Source organism: Labeo rohita, chromosome 23 (genome assembly GCF_022985175.1).
Source record: "Labeo rohita strain BAU-BD-2019 chromosome 23, IGBB_LRoh.1.0, whole genome shotgun sequence".
Lineage (NCBI taxonomy): Eukaryota > Metazoa > Chordata > Actinopteri > Cypriniformes > Cyprinidae > Labeo > Labeo rohita.
In genome coordinates this window covers 24,740,862-24,764,455 of record NC_066891.1, presented here as the reverse complement: position 1 = coordinate 24,764,455, position 23,594 = coordinate 24,740,862, and the positions used below count along the sequence as shown (strand labels likewise).

The 23,594-nt window shown below is 35.5% G+C and overlaps 1 protein-coding gene across 2 annotated transcripts in view; it reads right to left on the bottom strand.

The window, feature by feature from the left end:
- nkain4 (sodium/potassium transporting ATPase interacting 4) overlaps positions 1 to 23,594 on the bottom strand; it is an 86,162-nt gene that overhangs the window by 5,141 nt on the left and 57,427 nt on the right. The window contains exons 5-6 of one of the 2 annotated variants that reach the window (XM_051096314.1): positions 17,656 to 17,716; positions 4,182 to 4,266 (exon numbers count right to left, since the gene is read on the bottom strand). In XM_051096314.1, the coding sequence (XP_050952271.1) occupies positions 4,182 to 4,266; positions 17,656 to 17,716 (146 nt within the window). The remainder of the gene's footprint in view (positions 1 to 4,181; positions 4,267 to 17,655; positions 17,717 to 23,594) is intronic. The other variant, XM_051096315.1, reaches the window with a different exon arrangement.

Below are 23,594 nucleotides of genomic sequence, written 5' to 3'. Positions count from 1 at the left end.
GGATAAATCACTCTTTGTTAAATGTGTAACGGTCGTTTTACATTAAGTGGAAAGTTTTCATTCTTTTTTTTTTTTTTAATCTAAGCACAGTAATGGCTGCTGAAAATTCAGCTTTGCATCACGTGAATTAATTACATTTTTAAATATTTTTAAATAAAGGACAGTTATTTTGAATAGTAATAATATTTCACAATATTACTGTTTTAATGTATTTTTGATTAAATAAATGCAGCAGTAGTATACCTCTTTTTTATTTATTAATTACAAAACATTTTCACAGATAAATCACTTTTTGTTAAATGTGTAATAAATTTTAGCACAGTTTTACATTTGGTGGAAAGTTTTCATTCATATTTTTTTTATCTAAGCACAGTAATGGCTGCTGAAAATTCAGCTTTGCATCACATGAATTAATTACATTTTTAAATATTTTTTAATTTTTTTTTTAAATTTTTTTTTAAAGAGTGATTTTTAATAGTAATAATATTTCACAATATTGCTGTGTTAATGTATTTTTGATTAAATAAATGCAGCAGTAGTGTACCTACTTTTATTTAATAATTACAAAACGTTTTCACGGATCAATCACTCTTTGTTAAATGTGTAATACATTTTAGCACAATTTTACATTAAGTGGAAAGTTCTCATTCATATTTTTGATCTAAGCACAGTATTGGCTTAGACATAAATTAACAATTTTTTTTTTTTTTTTAAAAAAAACAGTTATTTTGAATAGTAATATTTCACAATATTACGGTTTTCTGTTTTTTTGATCAAATAAATGCAGCCTTGGTCTTATAACCCTGAACCTTTGCACAGTAGTTTATCTATTTATTTTTAATTTGATTTATTAATTACAAAACATTTTCATGGATGAATCACATTTGTTAAATGTGTAATAAAGTTTAGCACCGTTTTACATTAAGCAGAAAGTTTCATTCATAGTTTTGACTGTCATCAGCTTATTAATTGACTTATTGGCCTGTTTTCCCACTTTAAATATTGGTATTGGCAAAATCCACTTTCAATTAACCTCTAATTACACTACTAAAAGTTAAAACTTACTTGTTAACACACACACACACGGACACCTGCTGGGTGATTTATTAAAGTCCCCGTGATTGTGAAATGCTTGTGTATCTAGAGACAGGACAAGTACTTTCGCTCATTTGCAACTAGTCTGATTAAACTGTCATGAAAAATGTCCCTGGGGCAAATATAATGTGTTTAGCACCTCCATGTGCACATATTAAAAAAGGCTTCTTCTGCACACACTCATTACAGAGCCTGCATAATTTAAGGCTTATTGAAATGAGGCCAGGACCGGTCTCAGAGGAACCACTCCACTGATCCATATTCCACATCAAAAACCAAGATAAAAACTCATACTGTACGATCAAGGGTATATAGCAGCAGGTAGCACGAGATTAAGACCCTTTCAGTCCAAAAATCATTTAAACAGAGATTTATAGTTCCCCTCTAAGAAATGAACAGGTCTGTCAGAACTTTCATCTTTGGAATAAAACACAAGTAGGTCTATAATACCTTGGGCATTCACATTAATATCAGTGGCTGTTGCTCAAATGGGCCTCTGGAAGCGTTTGACCCACGTATTTCCGTCTTTGCTTGAGGGCACTTGATGCTTCTGAGATCATTTCTTTTAGCCAATCACCTGAGCTATTACTGTCATGTGACTAATCACTCAGGAGCCACAGGAAAATGACATCCTGACAACACTGATTGGTTGATAATTCCACAAGCGCACACACTCACACACTGGTTTCCATGTTTTATGTTTTACGTTTTATTACTAAATGTATTATTCAAACTAAATCACAAATATGAGTTATTCTGAACTCCAAAATGTTCTAGCGTCACATAGCCAGACACATTTACACGTCAATAACCCTGTTCAGTTTTCAGCAGTCTGGCAAAAACGGCAGACTTTTATTCTCCAAAAGATGCTGATATTCTATTTGGCACATAACTAATGATAAAAGCGAGGAAATGTGGCCAAACGTTGTGCCGCTTCCGAGTGCCAGTCTTTAAAACGAGATCTGACCTTAACTGGTTCTGCGGTACATAAACAATTACAGTGCTGGCATAGTTTTTATGTTAAGAGTGAAAATGAACTGGACTTTTTCCATGTTCAACTAGAGAGCTTAAACAAATAGTCACATGTAGCATTTAACAGTAACAATACAAATATTGTCCTGGTTGATATAAAAGCTCCTTTTGTTTGATTGAGCTTCTCAGAGTTTAACTAATCCCTCACTGGACGAGATCAGAATGCTTAATGAATGGACTAATTAAGAACTTACACTAATTAAAATAAAACTAACTTTAATTAATGCTTCAGATAAGGGGCAGGCAGGGACACGCGTAAGAGGATCTATTTTACTTCACTCACACACACAGAATGTGTTTGATTGGATTCTCATTTACACACACATTTTACTTTTGAATTAGGATATACCATAGACATCTAAATTGTTTTTATTAAAGCTTTGAATATAACCTTTTAATTAAAGGGGTCATCAGATGCCCATTTTCCACAAGTTGATATGATTCTTTAGGGTTTTAATGAAAAGTCTATAATATACTTTGGTTAAAAATTCTCAATGGTTGTGTAAAACCACACCCTTTTTACCTTGCCAAAATCAGCTCTGCAAAAATCATCTGTTGTGGTCGAGGTTGCTTTTTAATTTAGATAAATGTTTGGAGAATGTTTTGTTCCTTAAATGTCCGTTTTTGTTTTTTTAAATTACCGACCAAGCGGCCAGCGGCAGACAGTGAGTTGATCACACTATGTTTAATCAATTTACTCTTCTCAAATCATCACGACTTGCCAAAAATAAAATCTACAGACATAAAACAGCTCAAGCATATCACAATGTTCGTTTAAACGTTCAACTTATATAAATGTGCATAATAAATTTTATATAAATAGGACATGGAGGCCAGCGCAATCACTTGCACTGGAAACATCTTAAAATACGCCATCATTTTTGCTTATAAAGGTAAAAGTAATACATCGTTCGGAACTGTAAAGAGTCTACTTTTATTTGTGTGCGCTCACAATATCAACAAAATGTTGTGCTTTTATAAAATAAAAAAAAGATGCGCTTTCTGCAGTTCTAGTCTTGAGCAGGAGTGCTCAAAAATTTGCCTTAAAAAGCGAATACTTACCTCATAGACTTGATAAATATATCTGTAGAAAGATCTGAATTACTACTTTAAAAAGAAATAATAATTAAATCAGAAACACTTTCATTATGTAATCTTTCATTATGCATTTCTTTTAAAGACGTGTCTAACAAGGAGATAGTGAGTCAGGATCGTCAAATTCCTTTGCGATACTGACTCCAAAAACACTAGTTTATTAATAAATAATTAAAATATCTCCTTACTATTTCCCCCCGGCACATTCATGGTATTTACTTTTACTGGTACTTTGCAGCAAGCTTTAACCTGTTGTGTGCACTTAAATGTGGATCTCTTCCAGCTCCAGTCTGAGTCGCTCTTGACAGTCGAGGTACCAAAAATGTTTCATTACCATAACTGATGGATGTTCAAAATGTAAAAATAAGGAGAAGCCTAAAACAGGCCTGATGCCTGGCCCGCCTCTGAGTTATGATGTGAAAACTGGCCCGAAGCCTGGCCCTAGGGGCGTAAATAAAAAAAAAATCAAAATTGGCCCTGTCAGGCCCGGGCTGAAATGCAGAGCTCTAATTGTTTTACCCTTTTTTTAAAGGGAGTCTGAATGTCTTTGCACATTTGCTTTGTAAACACTGGGTCAGTAAGTAACACGTGAAGTCGAGCTAGTGCAAGATCATTTGTGGTTAAAAAGTACACTGCCCTCCAAAAGTTTAGAAACACCCCTGGCAAAGTGTGGTTTTGGACGATATCAGCATAAATTCTTATCATTTTTTGGTGCAAATACATTAAAGTGACTTGACATTATCATTGAAGACCAGCAATAATAATTTTCATTTTGATTACATAATAATGGCAATATATACATGTCAGACATGCCCTTTTTTAATTCTGGAAGTGAACGAATCTGAATGTCCCCAATGGGAGATTTTGTCAAATTTTGCTTGCAAATGGCACATACCTGTTCCCACACATATATACAGACACACACACACACACACACACACACACACACAGGTACTTACTGATGCACGGGCTTTAACAGAAGATGAGATGGTTTCTCATTGACATGGTAGAGTGGGAATGGGTCAAATCCACCAATAAAATCAACTGAAAACCAAACAAAAGATGAAATTAAAGAATGAAAGAAATGAAACAAGAAAATGAGCCATGAAGAGTACAAATGAAACATGAAATGATAATCACTAGATGTAAAAACCACGAACAGACATAATGCATGACAGAAATATAAATAATGTGAACATTAACACTGGAACATTGACTATGACACTTTTCATTACACAAATCAGACATAATTATTAACAATGAACAGTGTGTACGTATGAGACGTAAAAACACATTCACACATTCATCCAAGTTTGGCAAGTTTTTTCTCTGTATCTGTACAAAGCTCTGTTCGACTTTACTCTCACAGACACACACAGAGGAATGAATAACAGGTTTCTGAATGAGTGATTTTCATTATCAGATGTCTGGCCTCATTCAGCCCAGTGTGATAGACTCCACACACCGAGAATACAGACACACACACACTCTCTCATTCCTAACTTATATACAACAAAAAAAGAGGGATAGCCTGTCCCTGCGTCCCAATTCCAATACCACCTATTTTAAATATAAATAAGTATGTGAGATTAGTCTGAGCCCCAAAGCACAGTATGTTGAAAATACATGTGCAAATGTGCCCAAGTGGTGTATGATTTCTACTGGGAGTTTTGAAACATGCAGCTGTGTTACTTACAACCCATTCCACTATGTGAGTTAAAGATAGTTTACTCATAAACTGAAATTGCCATCTTTTATTCACCCGATCTCATTTTACTTACTTTCTATTGTGAACACAAATGGTCATTGTTTTCTATACAAAGAAATTTGTTCAATAATGAAGGTAATGGCTTTAGCTAGACGCTAATAAAAATGGCTTGCAGCACTTATTTTAGCGTATAGTTGCTGTAAGCGAACATGTGTTTTAGCTGTGAAAGCACAAACAAACCTTTCAGTCAATCCATAAAACCGCAACAGACTACAATCTCAGGAGCAATTTCACCTCCATGTTCACGCACATTAAACATACAGCAGGCCTGAAAATAGCAGGGCTGGTTTGTTTATCAAACAACAGGCTCTGAGCTCATAATGTGTCATTAGTGTTTGCAGGATCCGTAGAGCTCCAGAGACCATGAGAGGCGCTGCTATGTGTGGAATGCTGGGAAGGAAGGTATTCCTAATGTGAGTAAATGGACAACTTCACACATACTTCATACTTTAAAGGGGACATCGGATGCCCATTTTCCACATGTTGGTATGCTTTTTTAGGGTCTTCATGAAATGTCTGGTTAATACTTAAATTAAAATTCATCAATGGTCGTGTAAAACAACTTTTTACCTTATTAAAAAAAGCTCTGTTCACAAAGACCTGTTTCATTGCATGTCTCTTTAAATGATAATGAGCTACCGCTCACTCCACCCCCTCTTCCATTTTTTTGTGTATTCGGTGACACATTATCATCAAGAACAGTGTTAATTTTGACAGCAAATTCTGATTTAGTCTTAGTCTTTGGAATAATACACCATTTAGTTTTAGTCCTATTTTAGTCATCTGAAATCTTTTAGTCTTAGTCTAGTTTAGTTGACTAAATATCATAAGAGTTTTAGTCTTAGTTTAGTCTTAAGTCTTTTAGTCTTAGTCTAGTTTTAGTAGACCAAATATTAGCAGATTTTTCTCCATAATTCACGTAATTGTAAGTATATTACAATATACGGAAGCATATAGAGAATACAGGCAATATCTAATTGTTGTAATAAAAAACATTTATTTTATTAAATGTCAAAAACATGAGTCTTTTTCACAAAAATATACATGCTCCCTGAAAAAGATATGCATTGTCCCTGAATTATATGAAACGCATATGACATCCTAGACCAAGCTCTGACATTTCTGTCTGTCTGTCTGTCTGTTCATGAGACATACCGCTGCCCTCGGACCGCGTGCACAAAACGTTAGCGTGTTGCTAACGAGAAAAGTCAGCTTAAATTAACCAAAGCTTTGTAACCAAGACTGTGCAACCAAGTATAATGTATAACTAAATATAATGTATAACAAACGTCCTCATAACTTGAAAACCGCGGCTTTTGAAAATGGCTTTGCCAAGATCAACCTGCCCTCAAAAGATTCGCTCTGATTGGATTTCCCCACAAAAGGGTAGTTCTTATTGGATCTCTTCTCCATTCGTCCCGCCCCAACATTTTCCTCTCGTTTTTATTCGTTGACTAAAGTGTCAGTTGAATTTCGTCATCGTCTTTGTCATCATATCTGACTTTTTATTTAGTTTTTATTTAGTTTTCGTCTGTAAAAAATGTTCGTTGACGAATATTTTTCGTCATAGTCTTCGTCAACGAAATTAACACTGATCAAGAACAAATCTAATCTGCTGCTTGACTCCAATGTTGGGAGAAAATGAAGACTCTTATGTACACTTTTACATCCAACTGCAAAACACCTGCATTGCATACGAGACATTGATGCTACAGCTGCTCGAGCACAGAGAAAATGGTGGATAGAGTACATCTAGCTAAAGGCATAAATATGCTAATATGGGACAGTCTGACAGCGATTGTGGGCGGGGCCTGAGCAATATGACATCATACTGCACAGACAATAAAAATGGCTTGATAATTGAGACTGTTTAAGTTTTTGGGGATTAAAAAAAAGCAGCAAATGGATTTATCATCATTGTAGGGTGGTTGTGTCTACACACTACTAATTTATATGCAAACAACATGTAAAAGTGAATTTTGCATCCTATGTCCCCTTTAAGACTTGTTTACTGGGTTCACCCATAAATGAAACGATCATCATTTACTTAACCTCATGTCGTTCCAAACTCATAAGACTTTTGTTAATCTTCAAAACACAAATTCAGATATTTTTAATATAACCTAAGAGGTTTCTTGTTCTTCTATTTAAATTTCAAATAACCAAAACTTCCAGATGCAAAAAGATCATAAATGCATTATTTAAATGTGAATCAAATGGTTTGATTCAAATCTTGTGAAGAGACACAATCTCTTTATATAATGAATAAATTTAGTTTTATTTACATTTAAACAATGATCTACACACACACTAAAAACAGCTGGGTTAAAAACAACCTAGCGCTGGGTAAAATATGGACCCAGCGATTGGGTTACTACCCAGAAGGTTGGGTTAAACATTTAACCCAACCGCTGGGTCAAAACAACCCAATCACTGGGTATGTCCATATTTTATCCAGCGCTAGGTTGTTTTTAACCCAGCAGCTTTTAGAGTGCATACATACAGCAAATCATATACAGTAAACACGGAAGCTCAAACAGGTCTTAAAAATGTAATGGGTTTGGAACGACATGAGGGTGAGAAACTGATAACAGAATTTTCATTTTTGGGTGAACTGTTCCTTTAAGTAAATTTTGAAGTATGAAACACTTCCAGAGCATTTACATTTAGACGTTTAGCTGACGCTTTTATCCAAAGCGACTTACAAAAGAGGACAATGGAAGCAATCAATATCAACAAAAGAGCAATAATATGCAAGCGCTAATACAAGTCTCAGTTAGCCAGTACATGTAGCAAGGTTTTTTTTTTAAATTATATAATAAATAAAAAGAAAACTGATGGAATAAAAAAAGAAAAAGCAAGCTAGTGTTAAAGGTATTCTTTTTTTTCTTTTTGTTAATTTTATAATAAATAAAGAGAAAAAAATAGAATACAAAAAGAACAGAGGCTAGTGTTTTTTTTAAAGAAAAGCAGTAAGTAAATGAGTATAAGTCTAAAAGAGCAAGTTTTTTTTTATATACATAAAGTATAGAATTAGAAGAGAGTGCTAAAGTTAGAGGGTCAAATAATGATAGAAGAGATGTGTTTTCAGCAGATTCTTAAAGAACCAAACCACTCATCTATAAGATTCTGCTCATCTACATCCACCTTTCAGCATCAGCCCAAAACACTAAAACATTAATTTAAAATGACCTAATAAATATTAATTATTAATTTCAAATAAGAAAATGTACTACACTACAAAAATTTAATAACAGAATTAAATTAATGAGAAAATGAATTCATTTAAATTTTTAATAATTAAAAGCAACATTTGCAAACTGTCACTGCATACATTCTAGCAGCTAGGGAAAATTGCGAGACATGATTAACTATATTGGCTAAAGGACTTCTTTTCATGTGCAGACTGCTTCTGTGGTGGAGAATGTGCCATATAGACAAATTAATCTGAAGTGAGAGGAGGCAGGGAACTGTAGTACAACTGTTTCAGAAGTAGTTACCCGTTAGGACGCAATTCATTCTCAAAAGAGAGGTGGGTGGAACGAATAGCAGTCACAATGCTGTAAAAATGCCTCAGTTGGGTGAGAGAAGTTGAGTGTATGTCTCAATGTATGCAGATCTGAGCCCTGTGTCGCCCCAGAGAACGCTTTTGCAGTAGTCAGCTGCCTATATTGTCCAGGGATATAGGATTTTCATGTTATGGCAAGTAATTGCTAAATGATATTAAAATGTATACTTTTTAAACTAGTTTGGAGAAAGAGATGAAAACAATGAAACACTAAAAACTATAAATATTATATATTTATATTTATAACATTATATTTGAATTTAGGCATCAGAAGATTATAATGTACAGCATGAAAAAGTAATTAATTAAAATTATATGCTTATATTAAAGATGAACTTGAACTGAGGGGACGGGAAAACAGTAGATAAGCAAATATCAGCCAACAAATATAAAAACTCTTTGTCACTGTTTATCAGCTGAATGCATCCTTACTTAATGAAAGTATTACCTTCTTTGCAAATAATCTTACTGAATCCAAACTACAGTATATCAGCCAATGTTATATAAGAACAGAATTCCATTTTTTTTCCATTACATTTTTTCCCAGTTTTTTCCCATTTTTATGGAAGCCCGTTTCCGCCACAGAATAAAACAATTAAAAAAAAGGTTATTGCGACTTTTTTCACAATTCTGACTTTTTTCTCAGAATTGTGTGATATAAACTTGCAATTCTGAAAAATAAAGTCGCAACTGCATAATATAAAGTCGCAATTCAAGTTATAAATCAGAATTCCGAGACATAAAGTTGTAATTCTGAGAAATGAAGTCAGAATTGTGTGATATAAACTCGCAATTGCTAGTTGTTAAGTCAGAATTGATATACTGAGATATAAACTTGCAACTCTGTGAACATACCAGTCTTTTTTTGTCCTCAGAACTGGACTTTATAACTCGCAATTGCGAGTTTGTATCTCATAATTCTGAGAAAAAAAGTCAGAATTCCCAGTTCATATCTCGCAATTGTGACCTTATTTCTCGCAGTTTATATCCTGCAATTCTGATTTTATATCTATCAATTCTGACTTTATAACTCGCAATTGTGTTTATATCTCACAGTCTGAGAAAAAAGTCAGACTTGTGAGATGTAAACTTAAAATTGCAAGAAAAAAATGTCAGAATTGTGAGATAAAAAGTCGCAATTTCCTTTTTTATTTTATATTCAGTGGCGGAAATGGGCTTCCATACATTTTAATGGTTAAAGTTTATTCATTAAAATCATGTCTTGAAATCATGAACCTTATACAATTTAACAGCAGTTTAATTAACATTTTTTAGACCCCTATGAAATACCTTTTATTTTACGATGTATAAAGTCATAAACCATTAATTTATCTTGTAATCCAATGGTAATCCAAAATTAAACCTTTAATATTTTGTGCCAAACAAATTGATGGCATGTTAAAATATGGAAGAAAAATGGTGATTATTCCTTAAAAAAAAAAAGGTTTTCATAATTTTATTAGTAGTATTATTGTGGTGCGTTCACACCAGATGTGAATTGCGCGAATAAATTGCGCTATTCGTGCATAGTTGGACGCTTGAACATTTGGAGTTTACTCGCTTCATTCACGCGTGAAATTCACTTCACAACAGACGCAAATTCACGTCAACAGAGGGGCTTCTGCCAGGCGGCTCCAATCTCGTTGCAAAATGGCAGACATGGATTTTGTCAGCGGGACAGTAGTTGTAAAACACAACGAATAAGCTCAATTTGCTGGCTTTAGCTAGCTTGTAGTCTCAATATGTATATATATAACGTTAGCTCAAATTGAGTAAAGATTGTCCGACCTCCTCACTCACTTTCTTCCAAGCAAGATCCTTTTTATTCCTGTTTCTATAAAATTTTTATTCCTGTTTCTTGTCCTCCATTGTTGTTTCGGATTTCTGCCTCCGCTCGCTACGTCGTAATCACGTCACTACTAGAGCAAGCTCCTGATTGGTTAAACGTAGCGCGAATATTCGCCAAAGTTCAGATTTTTCAGCTTGCATGAAACGCTCAATTTGTGCCACCTCATTTGCGTGAATCGCGCCGCAGGATGTCTATTGCGTCTTTGCATTGACTTAACATGTAAATCACTTGCGCTTAACACTTCATTCGTGTCTGGTGTGAACGCACCTTTAGATTAAGACGTGCATTCTATTGTACAAAAGTAATATATTTAATAACATAATTTTATTTTTGACAGGTTGGCATGAAGAGTTTTGTTTGTGTGTGTTTTGATTTTTGTACTAGAAAGTATGCAAATTAGTGCATATTTCATTAAATAATGCCTTAAAGGGGTCATCGGATGCCCATTTTCCACAAGTTGATATGATTCTTTAGGGTCTTAATGAAAAGTCTACAATATACTTTGGTTAAAAATTCTCAGTGGTAGTGTAAAACAACACCCTTTTTATCATGTCAAAATCAGCTCTGCAAAAATCATCTCATTCTGGTCGAGGCTGCTTTAAATGCAAATGAGCTCTGCTCGCCCCACCCCTCTCTTCTCTCTGTGGAAAGACGAGCCTGTTTACTTTAGCTGCATTTAGCCGCTAATCTTGCTAACTAGCACTTTATTAGGAAAGGCAATCGCAAAGATTCCTAAAAAAATTCCTATTGTACAAAAGTAATATATTTAATAACATAATTTTATTTTGACAGGTTGGCATGAAGAGTTTTGTTTGTGTGTGTATGATATGACAGTAGGTTTTTTTTCCTCAAAAAATATGTAAAATACTCTAACTCTAAATAATAAAACTAAAAATAATAACTAAAATACTCTAAAATAGCGTCCCTAGCGTCGTCTACTTTTGATTTATTCATCCAAAATTTGTCAAATTCAGTGACATTCCATGCTATACAGTAAATTCTATTTTTATGACTTTTCCGCGTCGTGGAAATCATTGGGCCCTGGATAGATGGCACTAAAATATTCACCAATGAATGGATCCACCACAGAACCTACTGAACAAACTAGATGTCCATCTCTTATAACCATCTTTTCACTCACTTTAAATTAAATATAGCATCTACTCTGACTAAAGCCCCTGAAAAAGACTTTTTTAGGTTAGAGTTAGTCTGAGGTAACTTGAATCATCTTTATATAAAAATAACAGGTGTCTGTAATATATAGTGTACAGCAGAGGAGTCTAAACAGTGTCAGCTTGGCCTTGCATCACAGGTAGAAATCACAGAGCTCACGCAATAAAACGACTCGAGCTCACATTAAAAATTCTCTTTGCCTCTAAACCGTGTGTGTGCGCCTCTCTGATGCCCCCGTCTCTCTCCTCTGCTTTTACCTGTCTCTCTCCCTGCATAATGTAAGACACATACATTTGGGAAACGCTCACGCTAACATTCAGCTCTAGACTATTTTGACCCACTTTCATAAAAAGCAGCTCTTTTTTGAGTCTGCATAGGAATCTGCTCAGCGCTGATAACCAACCAGACACTCGAGGTCCCACACACATTCTCTCTCTGCCGTTCCCGTCTCTGATGTGAAGCCAGGTTTGCGGTTTGCGTTTGGTAAAGACAGGTCTGAGAGAGAATCCGAGCTTAGATCAGAACCCAAGAGCCCACGCATCCCCGGAGCTGGTGGTGGGGCCGGTCTGTCCGCTGTGATTAGATTAGATTCACACCGCAGCGAAGTGACTGCTGCTGCTTTTAATGAGCCAGCGATAACAGTGGGACCGCGACTACAAACTAATTATGGATGCAAGTCATTTAAAACAGAAAGAAAGAGCCAGAGAGATGAGAAGGAAGGGCGGACAAGGCAGAAGAAGAATTCATGGATAAAAATGAAGCCTGACACATTATTATTCAAATCACCTGTAGAGAGAGAGAGAGAAAGAGAGAGTGAGTAGGAAAAAGAGACAGACAGAGGGAAACTTCAGAGGCTAAGAAGAGCAGTGGAGAAATTAAATCCTCCACTTCAAATGAGCGTGTAAATGAACCACACACAGCTTTGCATGATAGAAAATAGACCCACTGGGCTGCTTACACACACACACACACACACACACACAAAACACATCTCTGTACATCCAATGGCAATGCAACACGAGGAAAGAAAAAAGTGCTTTAGCCTACAAATTCAACCACAAGTCAACAATCATCTCCTTAGATACCTAAATACATATTTTAGGAGAAGTACGGTGTCTGAGGTGAAGCTGGTGTTTAAGGGAAGACAATGCAGTCAAAAACATTTTTTTTCATGTACCTGTCAAGTTTGAGATTTTGGGCTTTTTGGTTTTTCATGACTAGTGGAAAGAAAACATGGAAAGTGTGGAAAAGTAGAAAGTGTTTTTTCAGACTAGTGGAAAGAAAACATCCTAAAGACACAGTTAAGTGTTTATTTTATAGCACTTTATATTTTGGGTCAATAGATTTCAATTATAATACACATTTTTAAAGGCTTTTTCCACAAAATGAGCTTTTTCTTTTTTTTTTTTACTGAGCCACTTCAGTAGCACTTACACAGACCAAACTTAACATTTTTATTCCTGTCTATATTCTGAAGGTTTTTACAGAGGGATTTGTTCATATATAATTTGCTTGATTATATACATTTTATTCCAAAAAATTGTGAAAAATATATTGGTCAAAAAAAAAAAAAAAAAAAAAAAAAAGAATTTTGAAACTGGCTTCATCCAGTGTTTTGATTTTTGTACTAGAAAGTATGCAAATTAGTGCATATTTCATTAAATAATGCTTTAAAGGGGTCATCAGATGCCCATTTTCCACAAGTTGATATGATTCTTTAGGGTCTTAATGAAAAGTCTATAATATACTTTGGTTAAAAATTCTCAATGGTTGTGTAAAACAACACCCTTTTTACCTTGCCAAAATCAGCTCTGCAAAAATCATCTCATTCTGGTCGAGGCTGCTTTAAATGCAAATGAGCTCTGCTCGCCCCGCCCCTCTCTACTCTCTGTGGAAAGACGAGCCTGTTTACTTTAGCTGCATTTAGCCGCTGATCTTGCTAACTAGCACTTTATTAGGAAAGGCAATCGCAAAGATTCCTAAAAAAACCCTTATAATCATTTCTGCTGTAAGTGAAGCTGGATCACGAATGATTCGCGTGAACATAAACGGATATATGTAGATCGGGAGGCGCATTCCCTTCACAAACAAATGTAATCCACTGCATCTTCAGCAGCTCAGATGTCGGGAGTAAATGACGACCACTATGTTCATTATTACATCCAGCAACACAACACCTCAATCGCTCAATCGGAGATATTCTTGTCTAACTTACAGCCCTGCTCTGGCATCATTAAAAATATCTTAATTTGTGTTCTGAAGAAGAACAAAGGTTTTTAAAGGTTTTAAACGATACGAAGGTGAGTAATTAACGACAGAACTTGCATTTTTGAATGAACTAAACTGTTAAGGTAAACTATGTTTCGCTACTTGCTATTGCTGATCAGTTAAAAAGTGTTCCCATTCTAGAAAGCATTTAATTGGACAAAAATTTAAGACTGTGTCTTTATATATCTTCAATCCAGAAGAGAAGATTATAATTTCCAAAGGTTTTAATGTGCTAAAAGTTAACAGGCATGAAAGCCACCAAACGGACATTTTGATTTCATGCGCTCTTTAAATCTCCTGGGCTATGAAGCAACCTCGGAGCAATAAAACTTTCTCTCTGCGCACTTACAATCACTTTGATGTTGGTAAATTGATACAGAGCATAAATATAGAGTTCATCCGAGCACATGTACACTATAAAACACGAACACACCGCCCATCCTACATGACCGTCGGCACTCTAAGGGCATCAGAAAACAAAGGCAAATAAGAAATGACAGTAAAGGATGAAAGATAAAAGCTGAACAATTTTCTGCAATCTAATCCCTCCTGCTTTCCTCCAGGGAATGTTGAGCAGTAGTAAATGTAAAAACAGCATTCCCTACTTTTTTGGAAGAGGGGAAAACATTAACAGTCAGCGGAGTGGTGTTTGACCTATACAAACATGGCAATGGCTTATCTCATCCCTTGGGCTTCACTCTGGTACGCTCCCAATTTAGTAAGATTGTTAAAGCCTATTCCGCCGAGAGCAAATAATTGCTGTGTATATGAACTCTGAACAATATTTTGAAACTCAAGTGAATTCCTTTGGACCTATTAAATTCAAGAACGAAATTCCAAAGAAGTAAGAATTCCAAAATAAAACAGCCACCAATTACTGCTAACATTATCTACACAACACTGGCAAGTGCTTTCTTAATCTGGCAAACTCTAATCTGATTGGCTGACTTTGTTCCTACTGGCATCTTCCAAGAATCTTATACACGTACATTCAGATTTCCCACACAAACACACAACCCAGGCTCACTGGAAAAATGTGCCTGTGGTGATAGTTCTAAAAAATAATATTAGGTTGCTTCTTGCAAGTTTTATGACATTTTCAAACTGAAATATCCTTTGATTGGCACTAAAAGTGCTTTCGCTTTCATTTAAAACAGATGAATGTAACTGATGAGTGTGGCAACATTTTATTACACTGCTTCTTGTATGTTATCGGGGCAGTTTTGAAATAAAATGTCTGGGTGAATGGCACTGAAAGGTAATGCTCTGTCAACTTTGAACATAAAAGTTACCACCAACACTAAACCTGACCTTAAATCTAACTGATAATGTTAAAAAAGCAAACTTGGGATAAAAAATTCATTTGCGGGTGCAAACATGCTATTTGAGCTTGCTTCTACAAGTCTTTGAGGTATTTTATTATAACTCGTGTTTTACAGATTTCGAAAAGCCACACAGCATCACAAGGGCTTCGCTGTACCGGGTGCCCTACAGAGCAAGTTTACCATGTCAGAAAAGCCATTCATATGGACTGGTTATATGATGCATACATCAAAATATATAATTTTGCCAATCATGCACTACGGTAAATGTGCAAAACAAGTCTTTATTAATCAATAAAGCCAATGTAATCAAAATTTGTGTGAAAAGTAGGGATGTAACAATATCAAAATCTCACGATATGATAATATCATAATATAAAGTCCATGATATAATATTATTGTGATATTTAAAAAAAAAAGATAAATGAAGACTTGAAAAAAAAAACTGTACATTTTGAAGTTGAATCCTTCTATCTAATGCACTTTGAGAGTTCAAAATAAGAGCTCCAATTCATGTTCTTAAGAAAATTTAAGTCAGAAAAATTTAGTGAATTGATTTGTACCCTGAACTTTTACAGGGACTAAACCCTCTTTTTATTTGTGGTATACTGTCTCCGTCTAAATTACATTCACAATGGTGTTTTAGGAAGCCAAATAAATTAGAAAATAATAATAATAACAATTTTATATTATTGTTACTCCTATGACAGTAATAGCCATATATTTGTAAAACAATTGCACTGTAAAATAAATGAAAATGAATATAGATATTATAATAGCTTTACACCACAGTAAGTTACAATACTTCTTTCCTAATTTCTACACTTGAAAGAGATATTTTGAATTTGGACCTGCAGTAATGTTACCCACTTAAATCACTAGCTGTCAGCAATTCATACAGCATTTTTAAGCTTTTATTTTGACGGAAATGACAGTAGAGCTTTTATTTGACAGAAAACTCCAGCTTCAGTGAAAACAGGCTTACAAAAATGCATCTCACTACAAATCTAGTTAAATGTTTTAATTATCTGCCATGAAAAAAAAGCATAACGAGTCCACTGCATTCATTCACTGTGAACGGAGATGTTCTGAGACGTGGAAAACACAAATCACGAGCTAGTCACCTGAACAAAATACACGCTTCTCTTTGAAACACAGCCTTAATGAAGGTATTAAGCCATTTTGTGCTTTCGGTTTTAGTTCGTTTGACAGACACTATGCCAAAGCATAATGGTCCAAAACACAACTTTAAATACCTTTTATGTTAGAATAAGAAGTTTAAATATATATGTTAAAAACTACACTTTTTGCCCGGAAGACCTATCATTTCATTTTGCCATGTGACCACGATAATATCAAGACAATATACCATGATATTCCTAGTGAAAAGGAATAAAAGTTGTGTTTTAAAAGTTGTTTTACTGCCACTAAAGTTAATTTCAGATGAAAAATGGCAAGTTTTGCCATTTGGCAGTAAACGTCTGCTTGGTCGTTAACATAAACTGATAATATTCATAGCGTTAAATTACTTGCCACAAGCTGATTGGTTCATGTTGCATACGCAGCCAATGAGCTCAATGCTTTACATGGCTGGTTAGCATTCACCAGAGCATTTCGCAGTGCGCTTTTAGAGTTCCTCTAAAGCCCTTCACTTCCCCAGCTCCACCTGTATAGATTGGCTATGGGTTATTGTATATGCTATTTGTGCAGCAGCATTATGTCTTAAATACTCACTGCACTGTATCAATGTATGTATTGGGAGTAGCGAGATCCTGTACTTGCTTTACAGCAGCAGCAATAATTTACAACAGCAATAACCAACAACAGCAGCGTAGCAAATCTATTCCGCCAAGACCAAATACATTAACATTGTCATATCCATTTCCATGCTAAAAATCTTCAGAGAGTTGTCATGATAGAACTATAGTAAATTATATGTATAGGTGCGTTTTTAGAGTTTTGCCAAAATGTAAGTAGATGCACGTGTTTCCATTGTGTATTTGTGGCAAAAAAGTACTTACAAATTGAAATCCACTTAAACTTCTACTCACACTTACAAAAACACCATTTTACAAACTGAGTTGAGTAATGCAGGGTCTCTCACAAAATGTGAGCAGTGTGCTCCATTTCCCATGGATCAAAAAAATGGGTTTTACATCAATATTTCATATTCTTTAACATTGATAATTCATATGGTTTAGATATATTCTCACAAGACAAAGCCAGAAGGACACAGAGCCATCATCTCCAGAATGTTTATGTAAGTCTACAATCAGACAGACAGATTTCTTTAATAAAATAGATAGTGTCTGTTTTGGACACATAAACAAGGGAAAGAATGTGTTGTTTGGACAGACCTGGCATTTTTCTCTTATCAGACACACACACTTTTTGACCTGAGGAGACAGACATCAGCCCTCCACACCAGCAGAATCACCGCCAAGCAGACAGATGGGCATGATACGAGATAAGAGAAGATACTCACAGCTGTCCTCCTCCTCTGTGATGACACTGATGACGTAGCAGGCGTAGATGAAACCCAGCAGCTGAGGAGGCAAACAAAAACATGTCAGTGTATCGACAGAGACTGACAGCACAAAGAGCGCAAAAAACAGACAGACTGACATCAGACTCTTCTTTTCACCTTTCACTTTTAACTCTTGTCTTCACCTTACATCAATACGTCATGATTCTGTAGTGAGATTTATATATTTTCTGTGACTGCCTGTGCAAAAACATTCTCTGTGATTCTATGGTGACGTGTGTTGCTATGGTGTTCTGAGTATTTAATTTACTTCATGTTTTGGGTGGTTGCTTGGGCATTTTATGTTGCTAGGGTGTTGCTATGCAGTTGGTAGGCATTCTCAGTTGTTTTAGTGGTTACTATGGTATTTTGAGTAATTGTTACAGCATTTGGTCTGTGGCTGCTAATGCTAAAAGTTAAAAGAGTCAATTTCAGCATTTTTTTTCTATGGTTGCCAAGGTATTATGGGTGATTGCTACGGCGTTGCTATGTGGTTGGTTTTAGCATGCTTTAATATGGTGTTCTGGGTAATTGCTAGGGTGTTGCTATGGAGTTGCTAGGTGTTCTGAGTGATTGCTCAGGTGTTGCTAGTTTTTCTGTTGTTGTTTTTTTGTGTTGTCAGTGATTGCTAGGGCATTGCTATGGAGTTGCCAGGTGTTCTGAGTGATAGCTAGGGCGTTGCTAGGTTTTTGGGTGTTTTTTTAGTGTACTGTTTTATGTAGTTGCTAGTGTTCTGATTGATTGCTAGGGTGTTGCTATGGAGTTGCTAGGTGTTGCCAGTGACTGTTAGGATGTTGCTATGGAGTTATGATGTTAAAGAACTGATGTTCTTTTTAGTGTGCTGCTTTATGGAGTTACTAGGTGTTCTGAGTAATTGCTAGGGCGTTGCTATGGAGTTTTTAGATTTTCTAAGTGATATTTTTAAGTGTGCTGTTTTATGTAGTTGCTAGGTGTTCTGATTGACTGCTAGGGTGTTGCTATGGAGTTGCTAAGTATTGTCGTGATTGCTAGGGTGTTGCTATGCAGTTGTTAAGTTTTCTGGATGGTTTGGTGTGTTTTAAGTAGAGGTCGACCGATTAATCGGCACCGATAGTTGATCGGCGGAACTATCGGTTATCGGCAAAAATCCATGCCAATGTTTTTTTCCGGGTTGGGTCTGTTGCTGGAGCGGCTGAGAAGGTCATCATTATACAGAAAAGTCCCTATAGTCTTTGTTATACAGCACAAGAACGGCCTCTAGTGGTGGGAATCACTGACAGCACGTGACACTGCGCACTGCACAGAGCGGGACACTTCAAAGGCGGATTTAAAACACTGACAACAAAACAGTGTGTACAGTATACTGTAGTGCATGTTTTCATGTCATTACTAATCTATGAATTTGTTGACTAGATGCCGCATTAATGGAGAAAGGACAGCAGTATACTTTTGCCCATTTGATGATGAAATAAAGTCTTGTACACCACCGCTTGAATTGAACGTGATGCGTCCAGTGTGCGTGATACCGGAGAGCTGCGAGTTCTTCTAGATGCGACACTGCACTTTTGCCCAATGTGTGACTAACATATTTTAATATTTTGATTAGATAACCACAAATGTTCTAGAATAGAACCAGTTAAATTGTGAAAGTACATAATATCCATATGTATGCAATTTCAATACTGTGGCCTGTGTAGATATTTAAAGACAGCCATCTTTAACTTGATTGTTGATGTAATGGTAACACTTTACAATATGAGTCCATTTGTAACATTAAGATTGATAAAAGCTGTAGAAGAGTTAGAGAGAGTTAATTTCAGCATTTACTGATATATTTTAAAATGTTTAGTTGCTTTTGTTAACATTAATGAACAGTGTACTAACTGTAATAATCAATATATAATTAATATTCATATTTTTATTCATTTACAAAGTATGGTTCAGTAAGCTACTTTTTTTTCTAAATAGTAGAGCACTATTTATTTTCAGTTCAGTATTCATTTTAAAAACTATCAGTTGATTAATCTGTATCGGCCAGTGTGGTCCAACCTAGTTATCAGTATCGGTAAAATCTGATATCGGTCGACCTCTAGTTTTAAGGAGTTGCTAGGGTGTTGCTACTGAGTTGTTCGGGTTTCTGAGTGTTTTTAGTGTGCTGTTTTATGTAGTTGCTAGGTGTTCTGACTGATTGCTAGGGTGCTGCTAGGGAGTTTCTAGGTGCTGTCAGTAATTGCTAGGGTGTTGCTATGGAGTTGTTAGGTTTTCTGTGTGTTTTTTTTTACTGTGCTGCTTTATGGAGTTGCTAGGTGTTCCGAGTAATTGCTAAGGGCGTTGCTATGCAGTTGTTAGGTTTTCTGGATGGTTTGGTGTGTTGTTTTAAGTAGTTGCTAGGGTATTGCTATTGTGTTGTTAGGTATGATGACTGATTACTATGGTGTAGCTATATAGTTGCTAAGTGTTTTTTAACATGCTGTTACATGTTTGGTAAGGCACTCTCAGGTGAATGCTAGGGTGTAGTGAGTGGTGACTAGGGTGTTGTTTGGTGTTCTGGGTGTCATTTAGTGTGCCGCTTTACAGTTGCTAGTGTATTCTGGGTAATTACTAAGGTGTTGCCTATTGGCCCAAGTCCAAAGAGCCAAACCATATAAAGGAAATTATGTTTCCATAGGTTTATACTGTCCACCAAGGTAAGAACTGTTACTGATGTTCTTTATTTGTTATTTTCAACAAAAGCATCCACTAAATGAATAAATGTAAATGCATATGCAAACGTAAAGATCTGAAGTATCATTCATGTGTGGGATTAGTTACTTGCCAAATTTTAATACTCAGCATTAGGGGTTTGTTGAAGTCCCTAACCATAAGTGTGTGCAACTGGAATGGCAGGCACATCTAATAAAGCATTTATTATGAGAAACACATGGCCGATAATACATTACTCAAAGAGACATTAGAGAGAGTTTTACAAAGTCCTGTGCCAAGCGAACAGGGGACGGTATGTCAGTGTGTGTGGATGACGGGCATATTGATGAGTATGGCAGTGCCACAGAGGCAGATGGCACAGCTCTGCATGAAAACACACACAGGGCAAACTCAAGTCCTAGAGAGTGGCACTATTCCAAACCAATTAATCTGTCATTGGGCAGAATGCCCGCCATACACCTACCCTGAAGAAAAAAATGAATGCAGTGTGTTTGCATATGAAGGAGAGAGACAGAGACAGATACTGACAAAAACTTAAATGCCTAAATGACAGTCTATGAGGCCCGTGAGGGCAGTAATAGAGCGGCTGAACAGCTGAACGCCACAGTGCAGGTGAAACACACAACTGCTATGCAGTGCAAAGCTGTTCAGACCTCCAATCAGCTTCTATTACACTGAAGGAGTTGTGAAATACCAACTGCATCAGAGGAAATGTCAACAACCAGACTGCCGACTCCAGAGGAGAGCTGGCTTGATTAGTATGTTGTATTAACCTTTAATCTGTTGCTCCAGTTCTGTGTGTACACTGAAGGTTGTGGAGGTTATTTTAAGCCAGTAATGAAATATAGAAATGTAATATTGTGAAATGTAAAATAACTCTCTTCTGTTTGAATCAGAAGCATTTCCTCCAAGGAAGGCAGTCCTCCACAAAATATTGAAAGAGAAAAAGACACCAATATTACAAAACAAAACCATTACATAAGTGTATAACTTCTTCTAAAGAAACTGTCCAACAGTGCCACCAACAGGTAAATTTACAGCAGGAGTCCGTGTCTCTCTCGCCTCCCCTGAGCTCATTAAGTTTTAACAGATGCCCTAAAGCATGCGGTAAGTTTGGTGGGGGGGTAATAGAAAAATGAACGGGGGAAAGTCACATGAGAGGAGGCAATGCCTCCATCGCGACATGACTGGATATGCCTGGTTATGATCAGATGTGATTGGCTCATGCGATAAATCCTGCCTCACATTCTTGAAAATAGCATGAAAACAGTAAGTAATCAGCTTGGTGAAATTTAAAGTAAATCTCTTGTGCCTGTGACCAATATTTACCAAGCTTTGATGACTGATGATCTGAAAAATGCAAAAATAGTTAAAAGTTAACTATTAAAAAGAATAGCTGAACATAAGTTCACAAATAAAATATATTGTTTAAATTGTTACTGTTACAGTTATTATTTTGGAATAAATGTAAAATGCTTTAAAACACGAACCTGATGAGATTCATATTTGGTTTTAATAAACAGAATATTGATTACATTGTTAACGTAAAAATTAGATTAATTGCATACAAAATAAAAGTTTACCTAATATATGTGTGTGTACTGTGTGTAATTATTATGTACATGTTTTTTTTTTTTTTTTTATTATTATTATTATTTTCTTTTTTACTTTTTATTTATTTATTTATTTTCTAATAGTGTAAATAATGTATATTCAACCAAGAAAATGTGACTGGGACATGAATTTACATTTGATTAAAAAAAGAAAGAAAGAAATCTTTGAGAACTTTTCCATTAAAAAATGTTAACATTTTAATCATTGTAATGTATCCTTGCTCATTAAATGTATACATTTATTAAAAAAAAAAAAAAAAAGACCTCAAACATTTAACAAGTACTGTATTTTTTTTTTATTAATTTTATATACAAATTGCTTTGTGTCAGGGCCCTGGTAATTTTCTATTGTAATAATAACTGGCTTACTGTACATTATCTCTTATTCCATACAGGAAAAGTGCAGGCTAAATCACACTGCAGAACAGGCTTTTTATTATTCATCTATAAATATTAAATCTTTTGTTGAAGAGCTCTCTTACTCTGAGATCATGAGACAAATGTAACCCAAATTTAATACATTCAAAACTAATTCTTGCTCAGGGCATCTCAGGCGAAGAGTGAAACAGACAGATGGAGCGACTCTCCACCTGAGACCTGGCCACTCAAGCTCAGATCTACTGCATGACTTGATATCTCGTTAATTATCGTCATAAAAAAACATAAGCTATTTAAAAGTCAAGGTCTTAAAGCCAGGACCCTCTGTTTCACAGTTTCAGGCCTGCATAATCATCCTCCTCTGATGAATTTCATAGTTTCCTTCAACTGTCTGGTGAAGTGGTGCAAAGTGATGCAGATCTAACCTATTCTCTCTCCTCTGAAATATAAAGCGACAGATCTGGCAGGTTAAGTGTTTCATGCACTGATCATTCAGGTCAAAGGGTAAAGCTGCTGTAGAGAGACAAGGTTTCTGGGTCAGTGGCCTTCAACTCCCTCAGGGTGTTTCTCATGCCAGCTAATTCAGATTTCAATCTCTCTGTCTAGTCTTTATAATGCCTTTAATATGAACAGAATTATCCCTAAATTGTGTTTGAAATCATTGTGGAATCTGCCTTAAGAACTAATCCTTAAAACTCATTAAAAAAATGTAATAAAAAATGAAAGTAAACTTGTCTCTGCAAATTTTTGAGCCTGGGATTTCAGCCAGTACAAAAGGCAAAGTCTCGTTAAAACAAGTGATATAATTGTGCAATTAAAGACTGTTTACACAAAACCGCTTCACTACTTATTATGTCAAACTCCCTGAAAACCTTATTTTCAAGAATCTTAGACTTTCACTCTTCTCTTTATCTCAGGAAGTTTATTTCATTTACAATTTAATTCAGAAGCTGACTATTAATTGGCTCTAAGTAAAAAGAAGTTGCTTGTGATGACTCCCTGCAAATTTAACTATATTTGCTGCATTGGATGGGAATTATTTACAAGTTTATTAGCAATTATATGATTCAGAAAGACTCAGAGAGTGGGAGATGTTCTGTCTGTATGAGTGACAGATCAAACGCCGGCTCTATGCACACGACCTGGTTCTGTCATCTCAGCAGTTATATAGCACTTCTGTTTGATCTGGGCTCTGATACTACACACCTAAATAATGCTCGAGTCTGA